We start from the raw sequence: 24810 nt of genomic DNA, 5'->3' as shown, positions 1-24810 counted from the left end.
CTGCAGTAAAGATCCCAAAGCAGCTGTGCATGTGCGGATCACGTTATTTGCATGCTCTACTTTAAGCACAGTCTCTGTTCTACTCTTAGAGAACTGGCTACTCTGGCGAATGATGCTTGTTTAATAACGTTAGATCAAAGCTGAGTCAACGTCTGCAATATCACACAATGATAGTATTCACATAACTGAATATAATAGCATATAGTATTACGTTACTGTAAGACAAACCCCCCACACATTTTTCTCTCGTGGCGAAACTTAACCGTGCATGCCACTAGGAAAAATACATAGGTAGGCTGCACCATCTGGTGTAAAATGATTCTTATGGGGGCCAAAATTACGTTTGTTTTGTCACACTCGATTCTAACGTGTCGTGTGTGGCCTTTGAGAATCATAGAGGGGAACAGAAAGTACATGTCCCAGAGAGTCTTAGCTTTCTTGAATTGGGTTACAATCGCTCACAGCCAAAACGGTTCCAAAAGTCCAACATTTGCAGGAAGAAAGTTCATGAAATAGCCCACATTGGCTTCCCACATTTTTTACCACAGAGAGCGTTTGATTCTATCTGTTCTCCTCTACCTTTTCTGGCTGGCAAAGTATCAGGATGTTGTCTTTGGTTTTGAATTTAGAGAACTCAATTTGAAAACTGAATCTGAATATATTTGAGAAGTTGAATCTATGGAACTTAAGTCAACTTGAAATTATAGTTTGTAAACTTGATATACATAAAATGAATGCTATATATATAACCATATATATTTAAACTCCATATATAAATATTATTACATAGAAATTATATTTCCATTTAATTCAGTAAAATCATGATATAAAAGTTACATTTATGAATTAAATTACAAATTTAAAAAAATATTGAATTCAAATTCAATGTCTTATAATACGAATACAAATTATGGAATTCCAATACAATTTCTGTTGGCACTGAAATCACACCATTCAACTACTGCAATGGCAAATTCACATTTAACAGTAATCCCTAGTATACATACAGTATTAGTCAAAAGTTTGGACACACCTACTCATTCCAGGGTTTGTCTTTATTTTCACAATTTTCTACATTGTAGAATAATAGTGAAGACATCAAAAATATAAAATAACACATATGGAATCATCTAGTAACCAAAAAAGTGTTAAACAAATCAAAATATATTTGATATTCTTCAAAGTAGCCACCCTTTGCACACTCTTGGCATTCTCTCAACCAGCTTCATGAGGTAGTCATCTGGAATGGAGGATGTTTTGCATTTGGAGAACGTTGCATTTGACATTTTAATGCATAAAAGACAACATAAAAAACTATTGAAGATTACGTTGTGGTTTAATTGAATGAAATCAGGCACATTTATGAGTGTTATAGCACGATTTGAAATGCATGTATGTTATTAATAAAGAAAACATTAAAGCAACTCATAGAGAAAATTACTTTGAGGTTGACTTTAATGAAATCAAAGCCATAGTTATGATAATGTTGGAGCACAATCCTTTGTACAACAAACTTATTCACACAATAACTATAGAAATTGGTTTATAATACAAGACATTTTCTTTCCTCAGTTTGCTCCTTCCTCACTGCCTACCACTACTTCGAGGCCTCCAGCCCCCATTGAAAGAAGGCAGCGGCAGCAAAATCCTCAAATGGAATCCTTGAATTGATGAGGCTTTCTGCTGTGTAAGTGCAGGTGGCAGGGGACGTGACTGTGACACTAACTGTTTCACTCTGCAGTAACATAATGCCATAGCTGTGTGTCTCTAGGAGCTTCTCTGGGCTGGTGTTAAGAGCAAAGCAGATCCACCCACTTCAGGATCTCTTCCTCCCTGTGGTGCTTGGCCAGTAGGACATCACTGGCAGCTCTAATGGGCTCTGTCCATCAGCCATGATCCAAGATGAAGAGGCAACCTCATCTCTTGTTGGACCCAGTGGAGAAGCTGTCAAGGGCAGTGGTGGTGTGGCTGGCAGAGGTGTGCTTGGCCAATCTGAAAGAGAGGCACAATATTATTTTAATGACAAAGCCTTTACTATAGACTAACCTAAATCAAGTGTGTGTTTGTGTGTGAGACAAAACAAGTTACTGCCTGCACACATAAGTATGTGTGTGATACAGTATAATTTGAATTACCTGTATCCAGCAGGTACTCTTCAGAGCAATCCTATTTTGTTGTGGCAGGAGCTGGTGTCAAAGGGGAGTGAGACAGGACAGCCTGTAGGGAGGACCACTGTTAGTGCTGGGCCTGCGCTGCTGGGGCTGGATCGGTCTCAGCAGAGAAGAGAGCATGCATGTCGTTCCTCTCCTGAAATAGATGCCCAATTACCTTAGTTTAGCCTTATGATTATTTTAATTTATGTGAGTGAGTGTGTGTGTGTGTGATTGAGAGGCGGAGCGTGAACTGTGAACTGTGATCATGTCGCTGTGCTGTTTCTTTTTTGTTGTATTCTAAATGCACAATATTAGCTTTTCCCGACTGCTCAGTTTACTCGCCCTTGCAATCACTGATGTGTGTGTGTGTGTGTGTTCATATGACACAGAAGTTTGTCAAGCTGACCGAGTCCTTGTAGTAGGAAATTCAGCGATAAGCTTTGGCATCAACTACTATCAACAGTGTAGAGTAAAAAGGGTATCAATCATTCAGATCTGTATTAACCTCTCTAGGGCAGGCGGGACGAAATCGTCCCACCTACGTAACAGCCAGTTGAATCCTGTGGCGCGATTTTCAAATACCTTAGAAATGCTATTACTTCAATTTCTCAAACATATGACTATTTTACAGCTATTTAAAGACAAGACTCTCGTTAATCTAACCACACTGTCCGATTTCAAAAAGGCTTTACAACGAAAGCAAAACATTAGATTATGTCAGCAGAGTACCCAGCCAGAAATAATCAGACACCCATTTTTCAAGCTAGCATATAATGTCACAAAAACCCAGAAGACAGCTAAATGCAGCACTAACCTTTGATGATCTTCATCAGATGACACACCTAGGACATTATGTTATACAATACATGCATGTTTTGTTCAATCAAGTTCATATTTATATCAAAAACCAGCTTTTTACATTAGCATGTGACGTTCAGAACTAGCATACCCCCCGCAAACTTCCGATGAATTTACTAACAATTTACTAAATTACTCACAATAAACGTTCACAAAAAGCATAACAATTATTTTAAGAATTATAGATACAGAACTCCTCTATGCACTCGATATGTCCGATTTGAAAATAGCTTTTCGGTGAAAGCACATTTTGCAATATTCTAAGTAGATAGCCCGGCATCACAGGGCTAGCTATTTAGACACCCAGCAAGTTTAGCACTCACCAAAGTCAGATTTACTATTAGAAAAGTTTGATTACCTTTCCTGTTCTTCGTCAGAATGCACTCCCAGGACTTCTACTTCAATAACAAATGTAGGTTTGGTCCAAAATAATCCATAGTTATGTTCCAACAGCGACGTTTTGTTCGTGCGTTCAAGACACTATCCCAATGGTAAATAAAGGTCACGCGCACGCCGCATTTCGTGACAAAAGATTTCTAAATATTTCATTACCGTACTTCGAAGCATGTCAACCGCTGTTTAAAATCAAAAAGCGATAATATTCCGACTGGGAATCTGCAATTAGGTAAACAGCCGAAAGAAAATACAGCACTGGTTCGAATCGGGCACGCGCCTAATTCTTTTGTCCTCTGATCGGCCACTTGGCAAAGGCGATAATGTGTTTCAGCCAGAGGCTGCCTCGTCATCGTTCAACTTTTTCCCGGGCTCTGAGAGCCTATGGAAGCCGTAGGAAGTGTCACGTTACAGCTAAGATCCCCACTCTTCAATAAACAGAGACAAGAAGAACGACTCCTTGTCAGACAGGCCACTTCCTGCATGGAACCTTCTTAGGTTTTTGCCTGCCATATGAGTTCTGTTATACTCACAGACACCATTCAAACAGTTTTAGAAACTTTAGGGTGTTTTCTATCCAAAGCCAATAATTATATGCATATTCTAGTTACTGGGCAGGAGTAGTAACCAGATTAAATCGGGTACGTTTTTTATCCGGCCGTGTAAATACTGCCCCCTACCCCCAACAGGTTAACATAGGCTTAAACATGTGAAGTTACAAAACCTCAAGGACTTAGTCATCGCTTGAGTTTAACAACAGATGTAGGTTACATTGCAAGTACAGTGCCTAAGAAAAGTGTTGAGACCCCTTGACTTTTTCCATATTTTGTTAGGTTACAGCCTTATTCTAAAATTGATTATCAATCTACACACACTACTCCAAAATGACAAAGCAAAAACAGGTTTTTAGAAAATGTTACAATTACATAAGTGTTCAGAGCCTTTACTCTGTACTTTGTTGAAGCACCTTTGACAGCGATTACAGCCTAGAGTCTTCTTGGGAATGACGCTACAAGCTTGGCACACCTGTATTTGGGGCGTTTCTCCCATTCTTCTCTGCAGATCATCTCAAGCTCTGTCAGGTTGGATGGGGAGCGTTTTTTCAGGTCTCTCCAGCAATGTTCGATCAGGTTTGAGTCCAGGCTCTGGCTGGGCCACTCAAGGACATTCAAGCTTTAACTTCCTGACTGATGTCTTGAGATGTTGCTTCAATATATCCACATAATTTTCCATCCTCATGATGCCATCTATTTTGTGAAGTGCACCAGTCCCTCCTGCAGCAAAGCACCCCCACAACATGATGCTGCCACCACCGTGCTTCACGGTTGGGATGGTGTTCTTCAGCTTGCAAGCCTCCCCCTTTTTCCTCCAAACATAACGATGGTCATTAAGGCCTAACAGTTCTATTTTTTTTTCAGACCAGAGGACATTCCTCCAAAAAGTACAATCTTTGTCCCCATGCGCAGTTGCAAACCGTAGTCTGGCTTTTTTATGGCGGTTTTGGAGCAGTGGCTTCTTCCTTGCTGAGCGGCCTTTCAGGTTATGTCAATATAGGACTCGTTTTACTGTGGATATAGATACTTTTGTACCTGTTTCCTCCAGCATCTTCACAAGGTCCTTTGCTGTGGTTCTGGGATTGATTGGCACTTTTCGCACCAAAGCACATTCATCTCTAGGAGACAGAACGCGTCTCCTTGCTGAGCGGTATGACGGCTGCGTGGTCCCATGGTGTTTATACTTGCATAATATTGTTTGTAGAGATGAACGTGGTACCTTCAGGCATTTGGAAATTGCTCCCAAGGATGAACCAGAATTGTGGAGGTCTACAATTTTTTTCTGAGGTCTTAGCTGATTTCTTTTGATTTTCCCATGATGTCAAGCAAAGAGGCACTGAGTTTGAAGGTAGGCCTTGAAATACATCCACAGGTACACCTCCAAATGACTCAAATTATGTCAAATAGCCTATCAGAAGCTTCTAAAGCCATGACATGATTTTCTGGAATTTTCCAAGCTGTTTAAAGGCACAGTCAACTTAGTGTATGTAAACTTCTGACCCACTGGAATTGTGATACAGTTAATTATAAGTGAAATAATCTGTCTGTAAACAATTGTTGGAAAGATTACTTGTGTCATGCATAAAGTAAACGTCCTAACCGACTTGCCAAAACTATAGTTTGTTAACAAGAAATTTGTGGAGTTGTTGAAAAAGGAGTTTTAATGACTCCAACCTAAGTGTATGTAAACTTCCGACTTCAAATGTATGTGAGAATGCTATTCATTGACTACAGCTCAGCGTTCAACACCATAGTGCCCTCAAAGCTAATCACTAAGCTAAGGACCCTGGGACTAAACACCTCCCTCTGCTACTGCATCCTGGACTTCCTGACAGGCCGCCCCCCAGGTGGTAAGGGTAGGTAACAACACATCCACCATGCTGATCCTCAACACGGGAACCCCTCAGGGGTGCGTGCTCAGTCCCATCCTGTACTCCCTGTTCACTCATGACTGCATGGCCAGGCATGACTCCAACACCATCATCAAGTTTACCGATGACACAACAGTGGTAGGCCTGATCACCGACAACGATGAGACAGCCTATAGGGCGGAGGTCAGAGACCTGGCCGTATGGTGCCAGGACAACAACCTCTCCCTCCACGTGACCAAGACAAAGGAGATGATTGTGGACTACAGGAAAAGGAGGACTGAGCATGCCCTCATTCTCATCAACGGGGCTGTAGTGGAGCAGGTTGAGAGCTTCAAGTTCCTTGATGTCCACGTCACCAACAAACTATCATGGTCTAAGCACACCATGACAGTCATGAAGCGGGCACGACAAAATCTATTCCCCCTCAAGAGACTGAAAAGATTTGGCATGGGTCCTCAGATCTTCAAAAGGTTCTACAGCTGAACCATCGAGAACATCCTGACTGGTTGCATCACTGCCTGGTAAGGCAACTGCTCGGCCTCCGATCGCAAGGCACTACAGAGGGTAGTGCGTATGGCCCAGTACATCACTGGGGCCAAGCTTCCTGTCATCCAGGACCTCTATACCAGGCGATGTCAGAGGAAGGCCCTAAAATTTGTCAAAGATTCCAGCCACCCTAGTCATATACTGTTCTCTCTGCTACCGCACGGGAAGTGGTACCTGAGCGCCAAGTCTAGGTCCAAAATGAGTTGGCAAACAAACTGAAAGGATGCATACTGCCAGTGTGTGCATACTGCCAGTTAGAGTGTGTTGTTTGAACAGGTATAAAGCCAAGGTTGATGATTTACCACCACCTACAGTTATGGAATGTTTGCTCAAGAGTATAATTAATTGGCTTATCCCTCCTGATGACCTGGATGGAATCATGTGATCCTTCCTTCATAGGAAGGCCCATCTAGTTGACTACTTTAAAATGGTGAAAGAGCTATGTCCGACAAGCACGTGAATGTGTTAATAGATGACGGATTCTCACTATGAAAGTGCAGTGTAATTTATGAATTAAAAAAAAACTTTCACTATTGATTTGTCACCATTTACCGGGATGGATGTTTTGCAAATGTGTAATTGGTTATTATCATGGCCATGAGAGTATCGGGTATAGTAAAACATGAAGATTACCCAGTTGGTTAGAGAGTGTGCTAATAAGGCCAAGGTCGTGAGTTAGATCCCTGTACTGGCCAACATGGTTTTATTTTATATAAGAGTATGTTAGTAATTGTCAATCTTTTAAAAAAGTATATTGTCTGGTGTTAAATGGATCACACGAAATTAATTACTTATTAATATGCGAGGTATTTTGCTTAAAATTGTGATTTCAAAGGACATGTCCTACCTGCTAAGTCTGTGCCATTCAGGACTCCATAGTGTCAGATCTATCATGCCAGATTTCGTTCAGAGGCTGATCAGTAAGTAATCAGAGGATTTAGCAACCGCTTAGATTTAGCAAACTAATGTTAGTAGCTAGGGAAGCTAGACGAATTTGAGGGCACATCTTTTGCTTGCGTAGAACATTCTTAGTAGGGTAGTAATTTAGCAATCGGGTGATACATATAACGTTAGCTAAGATAGCTAGCCTAACGTTGACGTTACATAGTTAGTAACGTTAGCTGGCTAACTTAGCATAGCAATCCACATCCATGCAATGGCAGGAAACGTGAAAGACAAGGAGGCTTATCAAAGACTGAACTTCCTGTATCAGGTACGTTTTCTTGATTTCTAGTAATCAAGCTATACCTTTGGCTAGATAACTGATATTCTCAGAATGCTTTAACATGACATTGATTTCTTGCAGGCTGCACACTGTGTTTTGTCTCAAACCCCTGAGAATGTGGAGTTAGCTCGTTTTTACTGCTTCACTCAGAAGACAATCGCAAAACGTTTGGTACTGAGACAGTGAGTAACATACACTAACAATATTATATAACGTTAAACTCTTGTCATAAAACATATGGTGTTGCATTTGCATCAATAAAGGTTGTAACTTTCATGTCATGTTAAGAATACATGACAGAAACAAGTTTGAAACATGTCTGCTAAAATGATGACAACTAGGGCATGACTAGAAATGTTATTAATGTCTTTATAGAGACCCCTCCGTGAAAAGAACATTATGTAAGAACTGCTGCTCTTTGCTAGTCCCAGGAGTAACTGCCACAGCCAGACAGAGAAGTAAGTTTATTCATGCAAGACTAAGTCACTTTGTATATGCTACATGGTATATATATATCTCTAGCTAGCTAGCTAAATAGACAGCCACCTAATCAAAGCCAACACTTTGTTGCAGGCTATTTAATTGTCATTCTAGTCCTTTTCAATACAAACACAGATGAAAACAGATGAGTAGAGGTTGTATCCGTAATGACTACCGACCCGTAGCACTCACGTCTGTAGCCATGAAGTGCTTTGAAAGGCTGGTCATGGCTCGCATCAACACCATTATCCCAGAAACCCTAGACCCGCTCCAATTTGCATACAGCCCTAACAGATCCACAGATGGTGCAATTTCTATTGCACTCCACACTGCCCTTTCCCACTTGCACAAAAGGAACACTTATGTGAGAATGCTATTCATTGACTATAGCTCAGCGTTCAACACCATAGTGCCCTCAAAGCTCATTACTAAGCTAAGGATCCTGGGACTAAACACCTCCCTCTGCAACTGGATCCTGGACTTCCTGACTGGCTGTCCCAGGTGGTGAGGGTAGGTAACAACACATCTGCCACGCAGATCCTCAACATGGGGGCCCCTCGGGGGTGTGTGCTCAGTCCCCTCCTGTACTTCCTGTTCACTCATGACTGCACGGCCAGGCACGACTCCAACACCATCATTACGTTTGTCGATGACACAACAGCCTGATCACCGACAACGATGAGACAGCCTATAGGGTTGGAGGTCAGAGAACTATGAGTGTGGTGCCAGGCCAACAACCTCTCGATCAATGTGAGCAAGACAAAGAAACTGATCACTCCTGAACAGCTAATCAAATGGCTACCCATACATTTTCATGCCCCCCCCTCCCTTTATGCCGCTGCTACTCTATTATCTATGCATAGTCACTTTATTAACTCTACCTACATGTACATAATACCTTGACTAACCGGTGACTCTGTACTGGTACCCCCTGTATATAGTCTCGCTATTGTTATTTTATTGCTGCTCTTTAATTACTAGTTAATTTTATATCTTATTCATATTTTTAAACTGCATTGTTGGTTAGGGGCTTGTAAGTAAGTATTTAAATGTAAGGTCTACACCTGTTGTATTCGGCACATGTGACTAATACAATTTGATTTGATCTAGCACTTGGAGACATATGTATCATCCTCATGAGATTTTGAAAGTACTGAGTGGAAGTCCAATGTCTATACATAAGTGACATATTGTGGAGTAACTCAAGCTTTTTTCTCTCAAGGGACTAAGCACAGAAACCGTATGACTGTGCTGCGATGTCTTCGCTGTGGGCAGAACAAGAGGTTCCTAAACAATCCGGAGCATCGTCTGTGGGTGGATCAGCCTGAGGCTCAGCTGGAGAACCAATCACAGCCAGGTGATTTTTACCCTGGAACAACTCCACTACATTGCAGTTATGTATCATTTTGGGGGGACAACTAAGTACCGTCATGTACAATCTCCTACATATTCATTTGGACAGTGAAGCTAAAACTTTTAATTTTGCGCTATACTTTGAGATCAAATGTGTTACGAGGTGACAGCACAGAATGTCACTTTTATTTGAGGGTATTTTCATACAGATCTGCTTTACTGTTTAGAAAGCACCATTTCTCTAGTCCCCCCATTTGAAAGTGTCATAAGTATTTGGACAAATTCACTTAGTGTATTAAATGTAGTATTTGGTCCCATTTTCATAGCATGCAATGGCTACATCAAGCTTGTGACTACAAACGTGTTGGATGCATTTGTAGTTTGTTTTGGTTGTGTTTCAGATTATGTTGTGCCCAATAGAAATGTAAGATAAATAATGTATTGTCACTTTGATTCTAAATAAGCTGTATTATGTTTCTGAACACCTCTACATTAATGTGGATGCTACCATGATTATGCATAATCATGAATGAATCGTGAATAATGATGAGCGAGAAAGTTTGAGGCATAAGTTTGATAAGTTTGAGGCCATGTGTAACTCTGTGTTGTTGTATGTTGTCGAACTGCTTTGCTTTATCTTGGCCAGGTCGCAATTGTAAATGAGAACTTGTTCTCAACTTGCCTACCTGGTTAAATAAAGGTGAAATAAATAAATGAAATAAGTATCATACCCCCCCAAAAATGCTAACCTCCCCTGTTATTGTGAGAGGTTAGCATGTTTTGGGGGCATGATCTTTGTGCATCTGTAACTTTAGCTATGTGGGGAAAGACTGGAGGAATCGGGAGCTTAGGCTGTCATTTCAGACGCTGGTGTATTAAAATTCAGCCTCACATGTAACATTTTAATCTGAAACGTTTTCTGTTTCTTTATGCCACTTTTCATCCATCTCAGAGGGAGGCCATGGTGTTTAACCTTTGTCCTTTCTGTTTTGCAGAACAAGGTCCCTCCACTAAAGAGTTGAAGGAGAAAGCAGATGGACCCATATCGCAGAAATCCTCCACAAGGCCTTCCTCTACCCAGCACCAGGTGCCTCCATCCAAGCCCAAAACCGGAGCCCTGTGGCCTCAGTAGCCCATTCACAACTGGACATAGCTGCTTTGTGTGGCATTGACACATATTTTCAACTATATCATAAATGTTTGAATATGAGAATGTATTTCTTTGCCAGTGACAACCCGTTACATCAGTGGTATGATGTAACAGGTTGTCATTGTAATGGGAGAGGTTCAGGTTGGTTAAAAATACATTTGATGTTAAGTCTACCTCAACTTGCTCACAATGTACAGGAAGTTCAGGAACGACAACCAATGTTATTTTCTTTCATAAACATTTATTTTTAATTGATTTATTACTTCTGTAAGAACACAGGCGATACATGAGTTGTAACTTACTTGTTCTATCATAAATGTACAGATGTTCTACAGCCCACACCTTTTTTGTCAGTAACTTAAGGAGAGAATTGGCTGTTGAATATAATGCTCAGTGCATAATGAAATATCTTCTCCCAATAGGAACAAAATTGAGTAGTGTTTCCTAATACACTCATATGTCCTATATTGCCTCAGCTGAGGTGGATGATGTCTTTCTTTCACTTTTTCTTTTTATCTCCGTCCCCCTTTGGCACCTGTACGTGGGTCTTCTGGGAATACAGCAGATTCTTTGCAAAAATCCTGGGGATGTGACCCATGTACAGGAGAAGGGCCAGGGTCATTCCTGTTAAGAGGATATCGGCATTACCAGCTTGATAAGCAGTTATGCCTCATTGTTATGCATAAAGCCTGTTTCACACATTACCTTTGGCTGTTACATTTTGTCTATTGGTATACTTTTATTAGGGGTTTGTATATAATGAACAATTTCTGATTTGACTTACCAATAATGGGCCCAAGGCAGTAGACCACTGAGTACTCCGTAAAGGTAAACCCAGGACAGTAGAAGGTAAGGCCATAAGCCAGGGAAGGGTTCAGGAAAGCTGAGGTATAACCACTGGCTGACATGCATAGAAAGATGAGTTATCGGAACGTGATGCAGAAATAGATTTTGCTCTGACTATCAAATATAACATAAAGAAAACAGCATATAGGCCTATGCAACTTTAATGATTATCTCTACTGAAATATCTCTCTATGTTTGAGGCAGGATGGTTGTCATGGGCTACTTACCTGCATGGGAGAGAAGGGTGAGCACAGCTGCAAAGAAAGGCACCCGAATCAACGCAGAGCGACATCTCAGGCTGAGGTATATCAGATAAAAGATGAATGCACACACACACTCAGAATAGACCCCCTGCACCAGGGAGACACGCAGGGCTGTGCTGCACTCCCTTAATATCAGGTTCTTAATTATGTGCATGTCATTGAGCTCCATTGCCCAGTAGTAGCCAGCTACAATCAGGGCCAGGTGTGCCCCCAGGAACTGAGCAGCCAAAGCCAGCAGAGTGTGCAGAGTAGGGGTCTCCAGCAGCAGGAAATTCATCAGAGTCAGGGAGGGGTTTCCAGTGGCTCCAGCACATATCACACCATGGGTCAGCAGCACCACAAACCGTATGGTTAGAGTAACGTCTGTTCCCAGTCCCCCTGCCCACTCGCCAATCTCTATAATGGTCTGCACCTCCAGCCAGCATGCCACCAGCACAAATGAGGTTGTGAACTCTGCTGCAAAGCTCAAACAAGGCCATTTTCTGAAAAGGACTCTAAAGGCTGCACCAAACGCCACAACAGCAAGAAAGTAACCAAGGGAGACATCAAGTTCAGACATAGTTAGGTTCACAGATACTAGCTACTACACCTCGCTGGTTCTTCTCACACAGTGTATGACTTGTTGCGCAGTTTGCTGTCTGTGTGACTGTGACAACGTGGAGAAGTGTTTTTCTCAACACAGAAACACTGGCTTTTCATCCCACACCACCTGCCAAAATACACACTGCCCTTTTCGAGGTCAATTCAGGAAAGTTGCTTTGCCCCAGGGATAAGGGCAAATGACTTCTGTAACTTACAACAAAGATATAGTTTATTGACACTGAGGGAAATGTCTGTTAAACCTTAATAATGCTTGTGTACTAAGATATCCTTCAAGCCTAGACATTGGGCTTGAGATTGTTAAAGAGTAACTCATATAACATAGGTGTGTGTGTGCATTGATATAGGCCTGTTCTAACTGTTCTGTGTGTGTAGAATGAACCCATGATGTCTGGGCACTCAGCCGTGAATATGACAGAAACTGACTGGTTCCTCTTGATCCTGGACAGAGTAAAGGTTATATCCTGCACACCAGTAACAGAGCTATTGTTCTGTTTTGGAGCCTGTTTCTGGGGAAAGATTGTGGTGGAGAAATCAGAATTAGCTAAGGAACACAGATAATTAAGATGTCTTATCTGCAGAATATGCTTACATGCTTGAGCTGTTGAAACTGTTGTTATTAGAATGTCTCCTTTCGGACTCTGGTATTGGCAGCTGCACTTGCTCCCTCATGGGCCTCAGTCACCTTGGGTCCAGAGAGGGGAGAAGTCAGCCTTATCTATCACGTCCCTGTTGCTATACAGAATATCAGCAAAGAGTATGGCAAAGGAGGTCAGAAGGAAACATTGTTTCCATATGTGAACTGTGTGTCTTTATTGCATACCATGTGAAGGGATGGCGTGAGTAATGGGGAACCAATCACTTGTCTCCACAGTGTCTGTGTCAGTCACCTCCAAGGGGGAGATAGTTTCCAAATTGAACTAGGGGAGAGAACAAAGTAACAACACATTTCCTAAGTTCTTAGTACTGAACAAAACAAGTTATTTGTATTTGGGGCCCAAGGTCTGGCATGGGATGTGTGGGGTTAGTGTTTGGAACCATTGTACGTCATATCTGAAGTTGCACCTATCCTGAGATAGTATTTAACCCAGAAGCTAACTCCACTCTGTGGGCTCTCACTCCACCACCTGCGGCGGTGGGGCGACCAGTCTCCTTGTTGTAACAAGTCTTTTAATAAAAGTAATACCTTGAATGATTATTCATTTTGCCTCTCCTCATTATTGATTAACGGTAGAATTTCCACCACAACACCAAGAAAAAAAGTAATATTACCTGGTCTGATCTCTCTGAAGAACATACACTGAACAAAAATATGAATGCAACATGTAAGTAAAGTGTTGGTCCTTGTTTCATGTGCTGAAATAAAAGATCCCAGAAACTTCCCATATGCAATTTCTCTCAAATTTTGTGCAGAAATTTGTTTACATCCCTGTTAGTGAGCATTTCTCCTTTGCCAAGATAATCCATCCACCTGACAGGTGTGGCATATCAAGAAGCTGATTTAACAGCATGATCATTACACAGGTGCACCTTGTGCTGAGGACAATAAAAAGCCATTCTAAAATGTGCCGTTTTGTCACAACACAATGCCACGGATGTCTCAAGTTTTGAGGGAGTGTGAAATTGGCATGCTGAGTGCAGGAATATCCACAAGAGCTGTTGCCAGAGAATTGAATGTTTATTTCTCTACCATAAGCCACTTCCAATGTTGTTTTAGAGAGTTTGGCAGTACATCCAAATCAGCCTTAGACCATGTGTATGATGTCGTGTGGGTGAACGGTTTGCCCCATGGTGGCGGTGGGATTATGGTATGGGCAGGAATAAACAAAGGACAACGAACAGAATTGCATTTATCGATGTGAATTTGAATGCACAAAAATACTCTGACGAGATCCTGAGGGCCATTGTGAGGCCCATTTTTTTTTTAAGTTATCTGTGACATATCTGTATTCCCTTGCATGTAAAATGCATAGAGTAGGACCTAATTACTATTTCCTCATATGAACTGTAACTCAGTAAAATCATAGAAATTGTTGTATGTTGCATTTTTATATTTTTTCAGTATACCTTACTGTGATTCCGTTTTTCTCCTCTTAGCTATGTGTATTGGCATATAGGTTGACTGATGAATGTACAGTACTTTATTTTCTTGGACCACTGAAGCAGCATTCTCACATATGAAATTGTCTTCTTGGCTATTTCTTAAAAATGTGTAATTTTTATTTATATAGGCTTTTAGCTACTTAGTTCTATTTCTGCCATATTCCAATTTGTTTAGCCTGATCGGATTCGTAATCCTGATTTTATCTAGCTACGTTAACCCTGTATTTACAGGAATAACTACATTGTAATAAGGGCACAGTAACCCTAAGTGTAACCAATGGTTTACTTATTCAGAAACACTTTTTACCACATATTCTTGGAGAATGAAATTGTCCAAAATATGTGGAATTGTTATTGAGTCAGACTATACAATCTTTATAAGGGGGATGAACGGCTAACTACACGAGCCTCGTTGGCGCAGTAGGCAGCGCGTCAGTCTCATAATCTGAAGGTCGTGAGTTCGAGCCTCACACGGGGCAGATGTTTTGCATTTATTAGCAACATTTGAGATCTCAATTTATTTTTGACCTATAAATGCGAACACAAGTTAATACATAGATAAATATGATATCAATCCGAGGCTACGGCATGGTAGAACTGCTTTTACAACACTATTTCCACGACTGACCACACGGTGGACGCGGTGTTCTGTTTGAGATTAATCTCTGCAGGCTAGAGAAGCATATACAGCATAAATCAATCATTAGGACTATACATTGTGTTATTAGAAGAAAAGCAATATGTTATTAGAGCTCCAATTGCTGTGGTATTGTTTTAAATGATCGCACAAGGAATAGCCAACATCTATGAACAAAGGACCCACTATGTAATTTTGCACTTTAGGAACGTTTTTCTGTTAGTCTATCTTGTGTGATGTTTCAAACCAAGAATTTCAAAGATAGTGTAGGCTGGTTTGCGCGGTGTGTGTGAGAGAGAGCGAGAGAGAGAGAGAGCGCTCAGCTGTATCCAAAAAACAGCGTTTCACTTTCTGAAGCGCATGGATTTTAACTGGAAAGCCCACTGAGAGAGGGAACGTCGTGCGCTATATTGAACAGACCCAATATGTGATATTCTAACAGATCGATCCAGTTGATAAGGACTGCGAATTTGTTTTGGGATTGTATTACTTAAATAGCCTATTCGGCTACTTTTACAAACGGCCATACTACTGCTAGGATACCTTAATAGTCTATCTGATTGAAATGGTGCAATGTTCCAAACAATACTCCAACGCGTTGACTTTTGGTTGATTTACCTGGCAGTTGTACTATGTGGAGCTTCAGGTGGAGGAGTGCACAGTTGCCATGAGGTTAAAACGGCTTTCCAATTGCGCCAGATCGGTCCGTTGAAATGGGTCCCCGAGGCACCTGGAACAGGTTAGTGCGCACTTGACTTGTAGGTCCTAACACAATTTCTTAGCAGAATGTCCAGGAGCCACTTTGCACTTGTGCGTGCTGTGCACCCGTTTCTTTTCCACAGGGAATTGATAAACCACAATCATAATAATGTAACTACAGTAGCCTAGGTCTAGAGAAAGATTCAAGCAAACATGCCTAGTAAGTAGTAGTTAATGCTTTATCTTTGTTTAACGACCATCCTAAGAATTGGAAGTAAATCCCTGTGAAGGGAGGCCATCTCTTGTTTCTTTTCTTTTCAAATACTGAGTTTATTATATGGATGTACTGGCAGTAACAGTCACAATCAATAACATTGCAGTTATATATCAGCTTATTATTTGGCAAGCACCAAAAAGCAATCAAAACATTTAAATCAAATGAATCTTGTTTCCTTCACAAATGCACCCCAAAAATCTCCCCTCTCTCAATCCATGTCCTCAATGGACAGGTCAAGTGGCGGTGACCTGAGCCCCATGGGGCCACAATAACTGAGCTGCATGTTGTGTGTGATCGTCTTTTCTACAGTGTATATATACAGTGCATTCGGAAAGTATTCAGACCCCTTCACTTTTTCCACATTTTGTTACATTACAGCCTTATTCTAAAATTGATTAAATAATTTTTTCCCCCTCATCAATCTACACACAATACCCAATAATGACAAAGCGAAAACAGTTTTTTTAGGAATGTGTAAATGTATTAAAAAGAAAAAACAGGAATACCAAGACAACACAGGAGTGGCTTCGGGACAAGTCTCTGAATGTCCTTGAGTGGCCCAGCCAGAGCCAGGACTTGAACCTGATCGAACATCTCTGGCGAGACCTGAAAATAGCTGTGCAGCGACGCTCCCCATCCAACCTGACAGAGCTTGAGATGATCTGCAGAGAAGAATGGGAGAAACTCCCCAAATACAGGTGTGCCATGCTTGTAGCGTCATACCCAAGAAGACTTGAGGCTGCCAAAGGTGCTTCAAAAAAGTACCGAGTAAGGCTCTGAATACTTATGTAAATGTGATATTTCAGTTTTACATTTTTAATACATTTGCAAACATTTTTAAAAAATCTGTTTTTGCTTTGTCGTTATGGGGTATTGTGTGTAGATTGCTGAGGATTTATTTTTATTTAATCCATTTTAGTATAAGGCTGTAACGTAACAAAATGTGGAAAAAGTCAAGGGGTCTTTCCGAATGCACTGTAAGTCTGTCACCTGTCATCAGTTACATGATAGATTTGTTTACACAATCCTTTCACGATTGACACATGCAATGACTTAGGCCTAGTTGAGTTTGTAAGTAAGCATGTTGTTATTAACTCTGGTGAGCATCACTCCCTCTGCATCCTCTCTACACCCTTGGAGATTTTGTATCTGGACTTTGATTCAGCTACGTCCAGCCAACCGGATAACCAAAGTCTATTTCTGAGCTCTTTCTCACTCTCATTCCTGGCTCCACTATCCCAGCTCGGTGTATTAGTTTCATATGGGAGATAAAGCAGTATAATCACCCTGGACCTCATCCAAATGCGATTGGAGCAGAGGAAGCTTTGCTAACTCAAAGGGAACTTGAATACAGGGGATGGGTATATATGAGAACTAGTAGAAGTGTAGAGAAACAATGTCTTTGAACCATTTATTTACACAACTATTTGAGTAAGTATTATTAATCACATTTGGTCAAAGCTTCCAACACACTTAATTTATGTTTTTCACATTTGAGGTCTGTGTCATGCTCAGGTTTGCTTTCCTCTTCTTTCCCAGATGGCGAGCTGCAGATCTGCAAGCACTCAGGCCCGTCGTGTTGCACACGCAAGATGGAGGAGAGTTACCAGGCAGCAGTGCGCAGAGAGACTCTCCAGAATATCCGTTCCTACAGCTTTGAGCTCAAGTACCTCATCGTGGGCCACGCCTCTGCCTTCCAGGGTAAGGATAGGGACAGGATGGAGGGGTAAGGGAGATAGATATGTGGGACAGGAGAATGAGATGATAGGACAGATTCACTGTGTAAAGCCTAGGGACCACTTTGGCCCTCTATGCCCCTCAGTGAGGGGTCAATTCTGAAGTCCATGAACAATGTTTCATGTCATTTGTCAGTGTGACTGCCACATGTTGGTTTTATTACATCTTTTGATTTACTTAAAAATCAGTCTCACCTCATTGAATGGAATGGGCTCTGAACCGACACGCAGACAAAAGTATTTCGTTCTGATAAAGGCAAAATTGTTACATTATTATGGCTGCAGGTAGCCTAGTGGTTGGAGTGTTGGGCCAGTAACCAAACGTTTGATGGATCGAATCCCTGAGCTGACAAGGTAAAAATCTGTCGTTCTGCCCCTGAACAAAGCAGCTAACCCACTGTTCCCCGATAGGCCGTCATTGTAAATAAGAATATGTTCTTAACTGTCACGAGTGCTATCTTCAAATTCCCTGTCATAGATCAGCCAAGGCACAGCGTGCCGGTAGTTCCACATCTTTATTTAGAGAACCCGAACAAAAACAAGAAACAGGTGAAAACTGAAACAAACGTAACGTTCTGGGGCTGCACACACACAGCTGCACAAAAACAAGATCCCACGAAAACAAAGGGAAAAACAGGCTGCCTAAGTATGGCTTCCAATCAGAGACAACAATAGACAGCTGCCTCTGATTGGAAACCATACCCGGCTAAAACATAGAAAACAAAGCCTAGAATGCCCACCCACTTATCACACCCTGACCTAACTAAACAGAGAAAACACAGCTCTCCGAGGTCAGAGCGTGACATTAACTGTCTTGCCAAGTTAAATAAAAATAACAAGTAAATTACACTCAGTAGTAACACGATGTTTGACCATCATATCACATGAGAAAAAAATATGTTATTTTGTTGAGAGAATCCGAGAACCACTTCAGTGGTATTGGATATTGGCTTTGTACTGTTCAATATTGGCTTTTAAAGCAAATATTTAGTCAGGGCTCACATTAAGCAAATAATCTCTCAGAGAAAGAGAACTTGACCTCTGCTCTATCTCTTTGTCTCTCTTTTTCGATGTCTGCCTCCGCGTCGCTCTCTCTCTATCTCTCTCTCTCTCTCTCTCTCTCACTCTCTCTCTCTCTTTCACTCGCTCTCTCTCTCTCCCATTTAGAATAGAGAATACACAGTATGTCTTGTTTTGAACCAATGAATGAAAGGGAGTGAAAAATGTTTACATTCACTGAGTATCCCTGGAGATGTGTTACCATTTGAAATCAATCTGTCTCTAACGAGGTGTCTTGAATGGGAGTGAAGAATAGTGGGTTTGTCCTGCTCTGCTTTTCACAGAGAGAATGGCTGGTCTCTGGCTTCTCAGAAAGGGAGGCTTTCTTGGGGTTTTATCCTTGCAGAAAAGAGACAGATGATGTCAGTGAGTGATGTGGACAGTGTCCTCTGAGCAGGCTCGGTCCTGGCCGATATGCTGCCCTAGACAAGACAAAAAAATTGCTGCCCCCCTCCTATCCCTGCAAAGTACAATAGTAGCCTAGGTCAATGTTGGCCTGCAATGCACTATCCATGTGGTAGCCTACCGTTTGTAAAACAGGCAGTTGCATTGGCTTTATAGGCCTGATAACTGAAAAAAAGACTTAAGACTAATAATTTTGGCTATTCAAACTCTGAATGTCAGCTACCATAGGCGGCGTGTCTTAAAGTAAATTGAAATACATTTGCCAAAATTATACAATTACACCTGTCTTTTCAAAAATATTTCACCGGAGAGCCTGACTTAACCACAGAGGGTCATTAGCTTCTTTAAAAAAAAATACATGTGCATTGTTTAAAATCACAAGAGTGTAGGCCTATGGCTTTTTGGGAAGTCCACAATTTGGGCAGCACGCTTGACAATAGGCCTAGCTGATTATTGAGTTGAGGCTGTCAGTGAAAAGCATCTAAAATACGTGTGAAGATAATGTGTCTTGAATATTACTTTAAATGTTGAGACAAGAAGGGGAGAGGTGGGTGGCGAGAATATTGGCACATCTCTCTCCAGTATGCACTCAGCTGTCTCCCGACAATTCTTGCACATGAATTGTTTCATTTGTGTGAATTGTTTGTCCTTTGATTGTGTATTTTCATCAATTCCCCCATTACATACAGTCACGTCCTGACCCTAGTAAGATGTCATTTTCTATAGTAGAGTAGGTCAGGGTGTGAAAGGGGGTGTTTTGGGGTTTTCTATGTTTTCTATTTCTATGTTTTAGTTCTAGTTTTTCTATTTCTATGTTGGGGTTGTTTGGGTTGATCTCCAATTGGAGGCAGCTGATCCTCGTTGCCTCTGATTGGAGATCATATTTAAGTAGGGGTTTTTCTTCCTGGGTTTTGTGTTTAGTTGTTTTCTGTTTAGTGTATGTCACCTGACGGAACTGTTGTCGGTTGTTTTGTTAAAGTGTATTCATTAAAAGTAAATATGAGCACTATACACGCTGCGCCTTGGTCCCCTTTATACGACCCACGTTACACATACGGTATGTCACCAGTAATACATTTACCGTTAATCCCTGTCATTTGGTTTAATTAATTTCTGTTAATCCATGTATTAATTACAGTCATTTACCGTTCTCATTCTCGGAGTGGAAACATTGTTTGCATAGTTTACAACCTACTACACTTGTGAGAAACAAGTTTTGGTTTATTTCATACCATCATTTACAAGTTTTGTAATTTTTTCAATTGTCTTTTGTTTGGACTGGTTGAATCAACGTTCTTTCAACGTCATTTGTCAACGTATTGTGACGTGGAATCTATGTGAAAAATACATTGGATTTGAAAAAACTTATCAAGGTAAACTGTTGTTTTGAGGGAGAAATTTCAACGACAGGATTATGTCATCATGGTAGCCAAATTTAAACATAGACAAACTTTGTATAAAATATGTTGAATTTGTACCTTTAAAGCATTGTCAGATATTCAATGTTATATCTACTATCAGAAAATAATTATAGACTGGGCAGTACCTCCTACTGGAGAATTGATCTGTCTACAGCTACCCATTGGTCTCCCATCCAAGGTTTTTAACTATGATATTTGTCACTGACTATTACCGATGTGTTATCCTGAAAATATTTGTTGAGAGATCTCCACTTAAAAATTAAATAGATACACTGCTGCTATCAAAGTCATTCTGAACGGTAGGTTTAACAGAGCAAATGAAATTTAACCATACTTTATCAATCATCAATGATGCTATGTAGGCCTATTTACTGTAGCATTTGCAAAGTCATCAACAGCAATTGTTTGAATTCAACCCAGAATTCAACAAAAAAATTAGACAATACAATAGGCCTAGGATTTCAAGCTCTGGTTGATTGCAGATTTCATATTTAGTGACATTGAATTGTGTTTGGTTGTCAACACAATCAAATATAGACATTTAAAGTAGATGTATCTTCTGCTTGGATAGTTCCATCTGTGTTAAAGGTCGTCTCGGGTCCAAAGAGTTGAACCCGTTCCAAAATGGAGCCTACCCGAATTGTTTTAAGAATTGCTTTAAGATGGTCATACCATGGATCATTTAGATATTTGAATTTGAGGATCCCTTTATGTATGAAAATAATAATATTTAAATGGAAAAAAGACAATGAATTATGAATTTATCATAAGGAATAAAGTTTTGAAGTGTCTGTCCTATATCTAGGAAGTATAAGAGTGACTGCACTTGAAGAAACTTTCAAAGTTCTTGAAATTTTCCGCATTGACTGACCTTCATGTCTTAAAGTAATGATGGACTGTTGTTTCTCTTTGCTTATTTGAGCTGTTCTTGCCAGAATATGGACTTGGTCTTTTACCAAATAGGGCTATCTTCTGTACACCACCCCTACCTTGTCACAACACAACTGATTGGCTCAAATGCATTAAGTAGGAAAGAAATTCCACAAATGTACTTTTAACAAGACACACCTATTAATTGAGATGCATTCCAGGTGACTACCTCATGAAGATGGTTGAGAGAATGCCAAGAGTGTGCAAAGCTGTCATCAAGGCAAAGGGTGGCTACTTTGAAGAATATAAACATAAACTAGATTTTGGTTACTGCATGATTCCATATGTGGTATTTCATAGTGTTGACGTCTTTACTATTATTCTACAATGTAGAAAATAATACAAAATAAAGAAAAACCCTTGAATGAGTAGGTGTGTCCAAACTTTTGACTGGTACTGTATATTTAACCCCTTATTTTTGTTGGCTCAAAACTGCCTGAGTACTTCCATTCATTTGTATGGGTTACCTTCAGACGAGTCCCGTGACACTTGTGGGGGTCGTAGAGCAAAATGTTTGTAGGCCAAATTGTTCGGACGCTACAGACGTTTTTGTGAGAAGACCGCTTTTCGGGACTTCTCATGGTCTGACAAACACCGCTGTTGCTCGGCCACCTTCCACCGCAGACGCTGGTGGTATGGGGGTACAGGCAGGGAATGTGGGGTCAGCACTGCAGAGACCTAGGCCGTCCCCTTCAATCTGTCCCATTAAGGAGCCTGTAGCATGGCTGGACGATGGCTGGACGATATGGCCAGGACAGGAGACAGGATAGCAGTCTTGGGAGTCAGCAGTCAGTTATTTGCTTGATGACCTGTATGCCCTCTTGTCCAGGCTGCTAGTGTGACCCTATCACATCCAATCAAATCAAACTTTGTCACATGCGCCGAATGCAACAAGTGTAGACCTTACCGTGAAATGTTTATTTACAAGCCCTTAACCAACAGTGCAGTTCAAGAAGAGGTAAGAAAATATTTAACAAATAATAAACTAAAGTAAAAAATTATAAAAAGTACTAAAATAACACATTAAAATAACAATAACGAGGCTATATACAGGGGGTACCGGTACCGAGTCAGTGTGTGGGGGTACAGGTTAGTTGAGGTCATTTGTACATGTAGGTAGGGATGAAGTGACTATGCATAGATAATAAACAGCGAGTAGCAGCAGTGTACAAAACAACTGGAGGCGGGGGGTGTCAATGTAAATAGTCCGGTGGCCATTTGATTAATTGTTCACCAGTCTTATGGCTTGGGGGTGAAGCTGTTAAGGAGCCTTTTGGTCCTAGAGTTGGCGTTCCGGTACCAGTTGCCGTGCAGTAGCAGAGAAAAGTCTATGACTTGGGTGACTGGAGTCTCTGACAATTTTATGGGCTTTCCACTGACACCGCCTTTTATATAGGTCCTGGATGGCAGGAAGCTTGGCCCCAATGATGTACTGGGCCGTACACACTACCCTCTGTAGCGCCTTACGGTCAGATGCCATTCCAGGCGGTGATGCAACCGGTCAGGATCCTCTCCATGGTGCAGCTGTAAACCTTTTGAGGATCTGGCCACCCATGCCAAATCTTTTCATTCTCCTGAGGAGGAAAAGGTTTTGTCGTGCCCTCTTCACGACTGTCTTGATGTGTTTGTACCATGACAGTTTGTTCATCTGGACACCAAGGAACTTGAAACTCTTGACCCGCTCCACTACAGCCCTGTCAATGTTAATTAGGGCCTGTTCGGCCCACCTTTTCCTGTAGTCCACGATCAGTTTCTTTGTCTTGCTCACATTGATCGAGAGGTTGTTGTCCTGGCACCACACTGACAGTTCTCTGACCTCCAACCCTATAGGCTGTCTCATCGTTGTCGGTGATCAGGCCTACCACTGTTGTGTCGTCAGCAAACTTAATGATGGTGATGGAGTAGTGATTGGCCACACAGTCGTGGGTGAACAGGGAGTACAGGAGGGGACTAAGTACACAACCCTGAGGGGCCCCCGTGTTGAGAATCAGCGTGGCAGGCGTGTTGTTGCCTACCCTTGCCACCTGGGGGCGGCCTGTCAGGAAGTCCAGGATCCAGTTGCAGAGGGAGGGGTTTAGTCCCAGGGTCCTTAGCTTAGTGATGAGCTTTGTGGGCGCTATGGTGTTGAGCTGTAGTCAATGAACAGCATTTTCACATAGGTGTTCCTTTTGTCCAGGTGGAAAAGGGCAGTGTGGAGTGCGATTGGGATTGTGTCATATGTGGATCTGTTAGGGCGGTATGCGAATTGGAGTGGGTCTAGGGTATCCGGGAGGATGCTGTTCAAAGCACTTTATGGCTACCGATGTGAGTGCTACTAGGCAGGTTACCTTCGCTTCCTTGGGCACAGGGACTATGGTGGTCTGCTTGAAACAAGTTGGTATTACAGACTCTGTCAGGGAGAGGGTGAAAATGTCAGTGAAGACACATGCCAGTTGGTCCGTGCATGCTTTGAGTACATGTCCTGGTAATCCGTCTGGCCCCGCGGCTTTGTGAATGTTGACCTGTTTAAAGGTCTTAATCACATCGGCTACTGAGAGCATTATCACACAGTCATCCAGAACAGCTGGTGCTCTTGTGCATGCTTCAGTGTTGCTTGCCTCAAAGCGAGCATAAAAGGCATTTAGCTCATCTGGTAGGCTCGCGTCACTGGGCAGCTTGCATCTGGGTTTCCCTTTGTGGTCCGTGATAGTTTTCATGTCATGCCACATCCGACGAGCGTCAGAGCCGGTGTAGTAGGATTCAATCGTAATCCTGTATTGATGCTTTGCTTGTTTGATGGTTCGTCTGAGGGCATAGCGGGATTTCTTATAAGTGTCCGGATTAATGTCCCGCTCCTTGAAAGCGGCAGCTCGAGCCTTTAGCTCGATGCGGATGTTGCTTGTAATCCATGGCTTCTGGTTGGGATATGCACATACGGTAACTGTGGGGACTACGTCGTCGATGTACTTATTGATGAAATTGATGACTGAGGTGGTATACTCCTCATTGCCATTGGATGAATCCCGGAACATCTTCAGGTCTGTGCTTGCAAAACAGTCCTGTAGCGTAGCATCCACGTCATCTGACCACCTATCCGTATTGAGCGAGTCACTGGTACTTCCTGCTTTAGTTTTTGCTTGTAAGCAGGAATCAGGAGGATATAATTATGATCAGATTTGCCAAATACAGAGCAGGGGGAGAGCTTTGTATGCATCTCTGTGTGTGGAGTAAAGGTGGTCTAGAGTTTTTTTCCCCCTCTGGTTGCATTGGTA

At 41.6% G+C, this 24810-nt stretch overlaps 3 protein-coding genes, 1 long non-coding RNA gene and 1 other non-coding gene across 7 annotated transcripts in view; 3 read left to right on the top strand and 2 right to left on the bottom strand.

Moving 5' to 3' along the window:
• Nucleotides 1-1320: 1320 nt before the first annotated feature.
• LOC115192528 (uncharacterized) lies at nt 1321-7310 on the bottom strand. Its single transcript, XR_003877954.1, has 3 exons — nt 7223-7310; nt 2136-2307; nt 1321-1992 (listed from the first exon to the last, which is right to left on the bottom strand). It is a non-coding gene; the product is annotated as an uncharacterized LOC115192528 (long non-coding RNA).
• On the top strand, nt 7258-10695 carry LOC115192527 (ribonuclease P protein subunit p21). Its single transcript, XM_029751142.1, has 5 exons — nt 7258-7588; nt 7682-7782; nt 7976-8058; nt 9303-9437; nt 10429-10695. The coding sequence occupies exons 1-5, from the start codon at nt 7532-7534 to the stop codon at nt 10563-10565; spliced, it is 513 nt and encodes a 170-aa protein (XP_029607002.1). The 5' UTR covers nt 7258-7531; the 3' UTR covers nt 10566-10695.
• A 143-nt stretch (nt 10696-10838) lies between these two features.
• Nucleotides 10839-12913, bottom strand: LOC115192526 (aquaporin-12-like). The gene is made up of 3 exons (XM_029751141.1): nt 11657-12913; nt 11368-11484; nt 10839-11207 (listed from the first exon to the last, which is right to left on the bottom strand). Exons 1-3 carry the CDS (start codon nt 12249-12251, stop codon nt 11083-11085), a joined length of 837 nt encoding a protein of 278 aa, XP_029607001.1. The 5' UTR covers nt 12252-12913; the 3' UTR covers nt 10839-11082.
• Nucleotides 12914-14801: 1888 nt separating this feature from the next.
• Nucleotides 14802-14874, top strand: trnam-cau (transfer RNA methionine (anticodon CAU)). Its single transcript has one exon. It is a non-coding gene; the product is annotated as a tRNA-Met (tRNA).
• Nucleotides 14875-15309: 435 nt separating this feature from the next.
• LOC115192524 (glypican-5) overlaps nt 15310-24810 on the top strand; it is a 136438-nt gene continuing 126937 nt past the window's right edge. For 2 of the 3 annotated variants that reach the window (XM_029751137.1, XM_029751138.1), the window contains exons 1-2: nt 15310-15771; nt 17548-17709. In XM_029751137.1, coding sequence (XP_029606997.1) covers nt 15606-15771; nt 17548-17709 — 328 coding nt within the window. In that variant the 5' untranslated portion in view covers nt 15310-15605. The remainder of the gene's footprint in view (nt 15772-17547; nt 17710-24810) is intronic. The other variant, XM_029751136.1, reaches the window with a different exon arrangement.

Source organism: Salmo trutta, chromosome 4, assembly GCF_901001165.1.
Source record: "Salmo trutta chromosome 4, fSalTru1.1, whole genome shotgun sequence".
NCBI lineage: Eukaryota > Metazoa > Chordata > Actinopteri > Salmoniformes > Salmonidae > Salmo > Salmo trutta.
The sequence above is the reverse complement of the archived record's forward strand: the minus strand, read 5'-3'. Positions and strand labels throughout refer to the sequence as shown.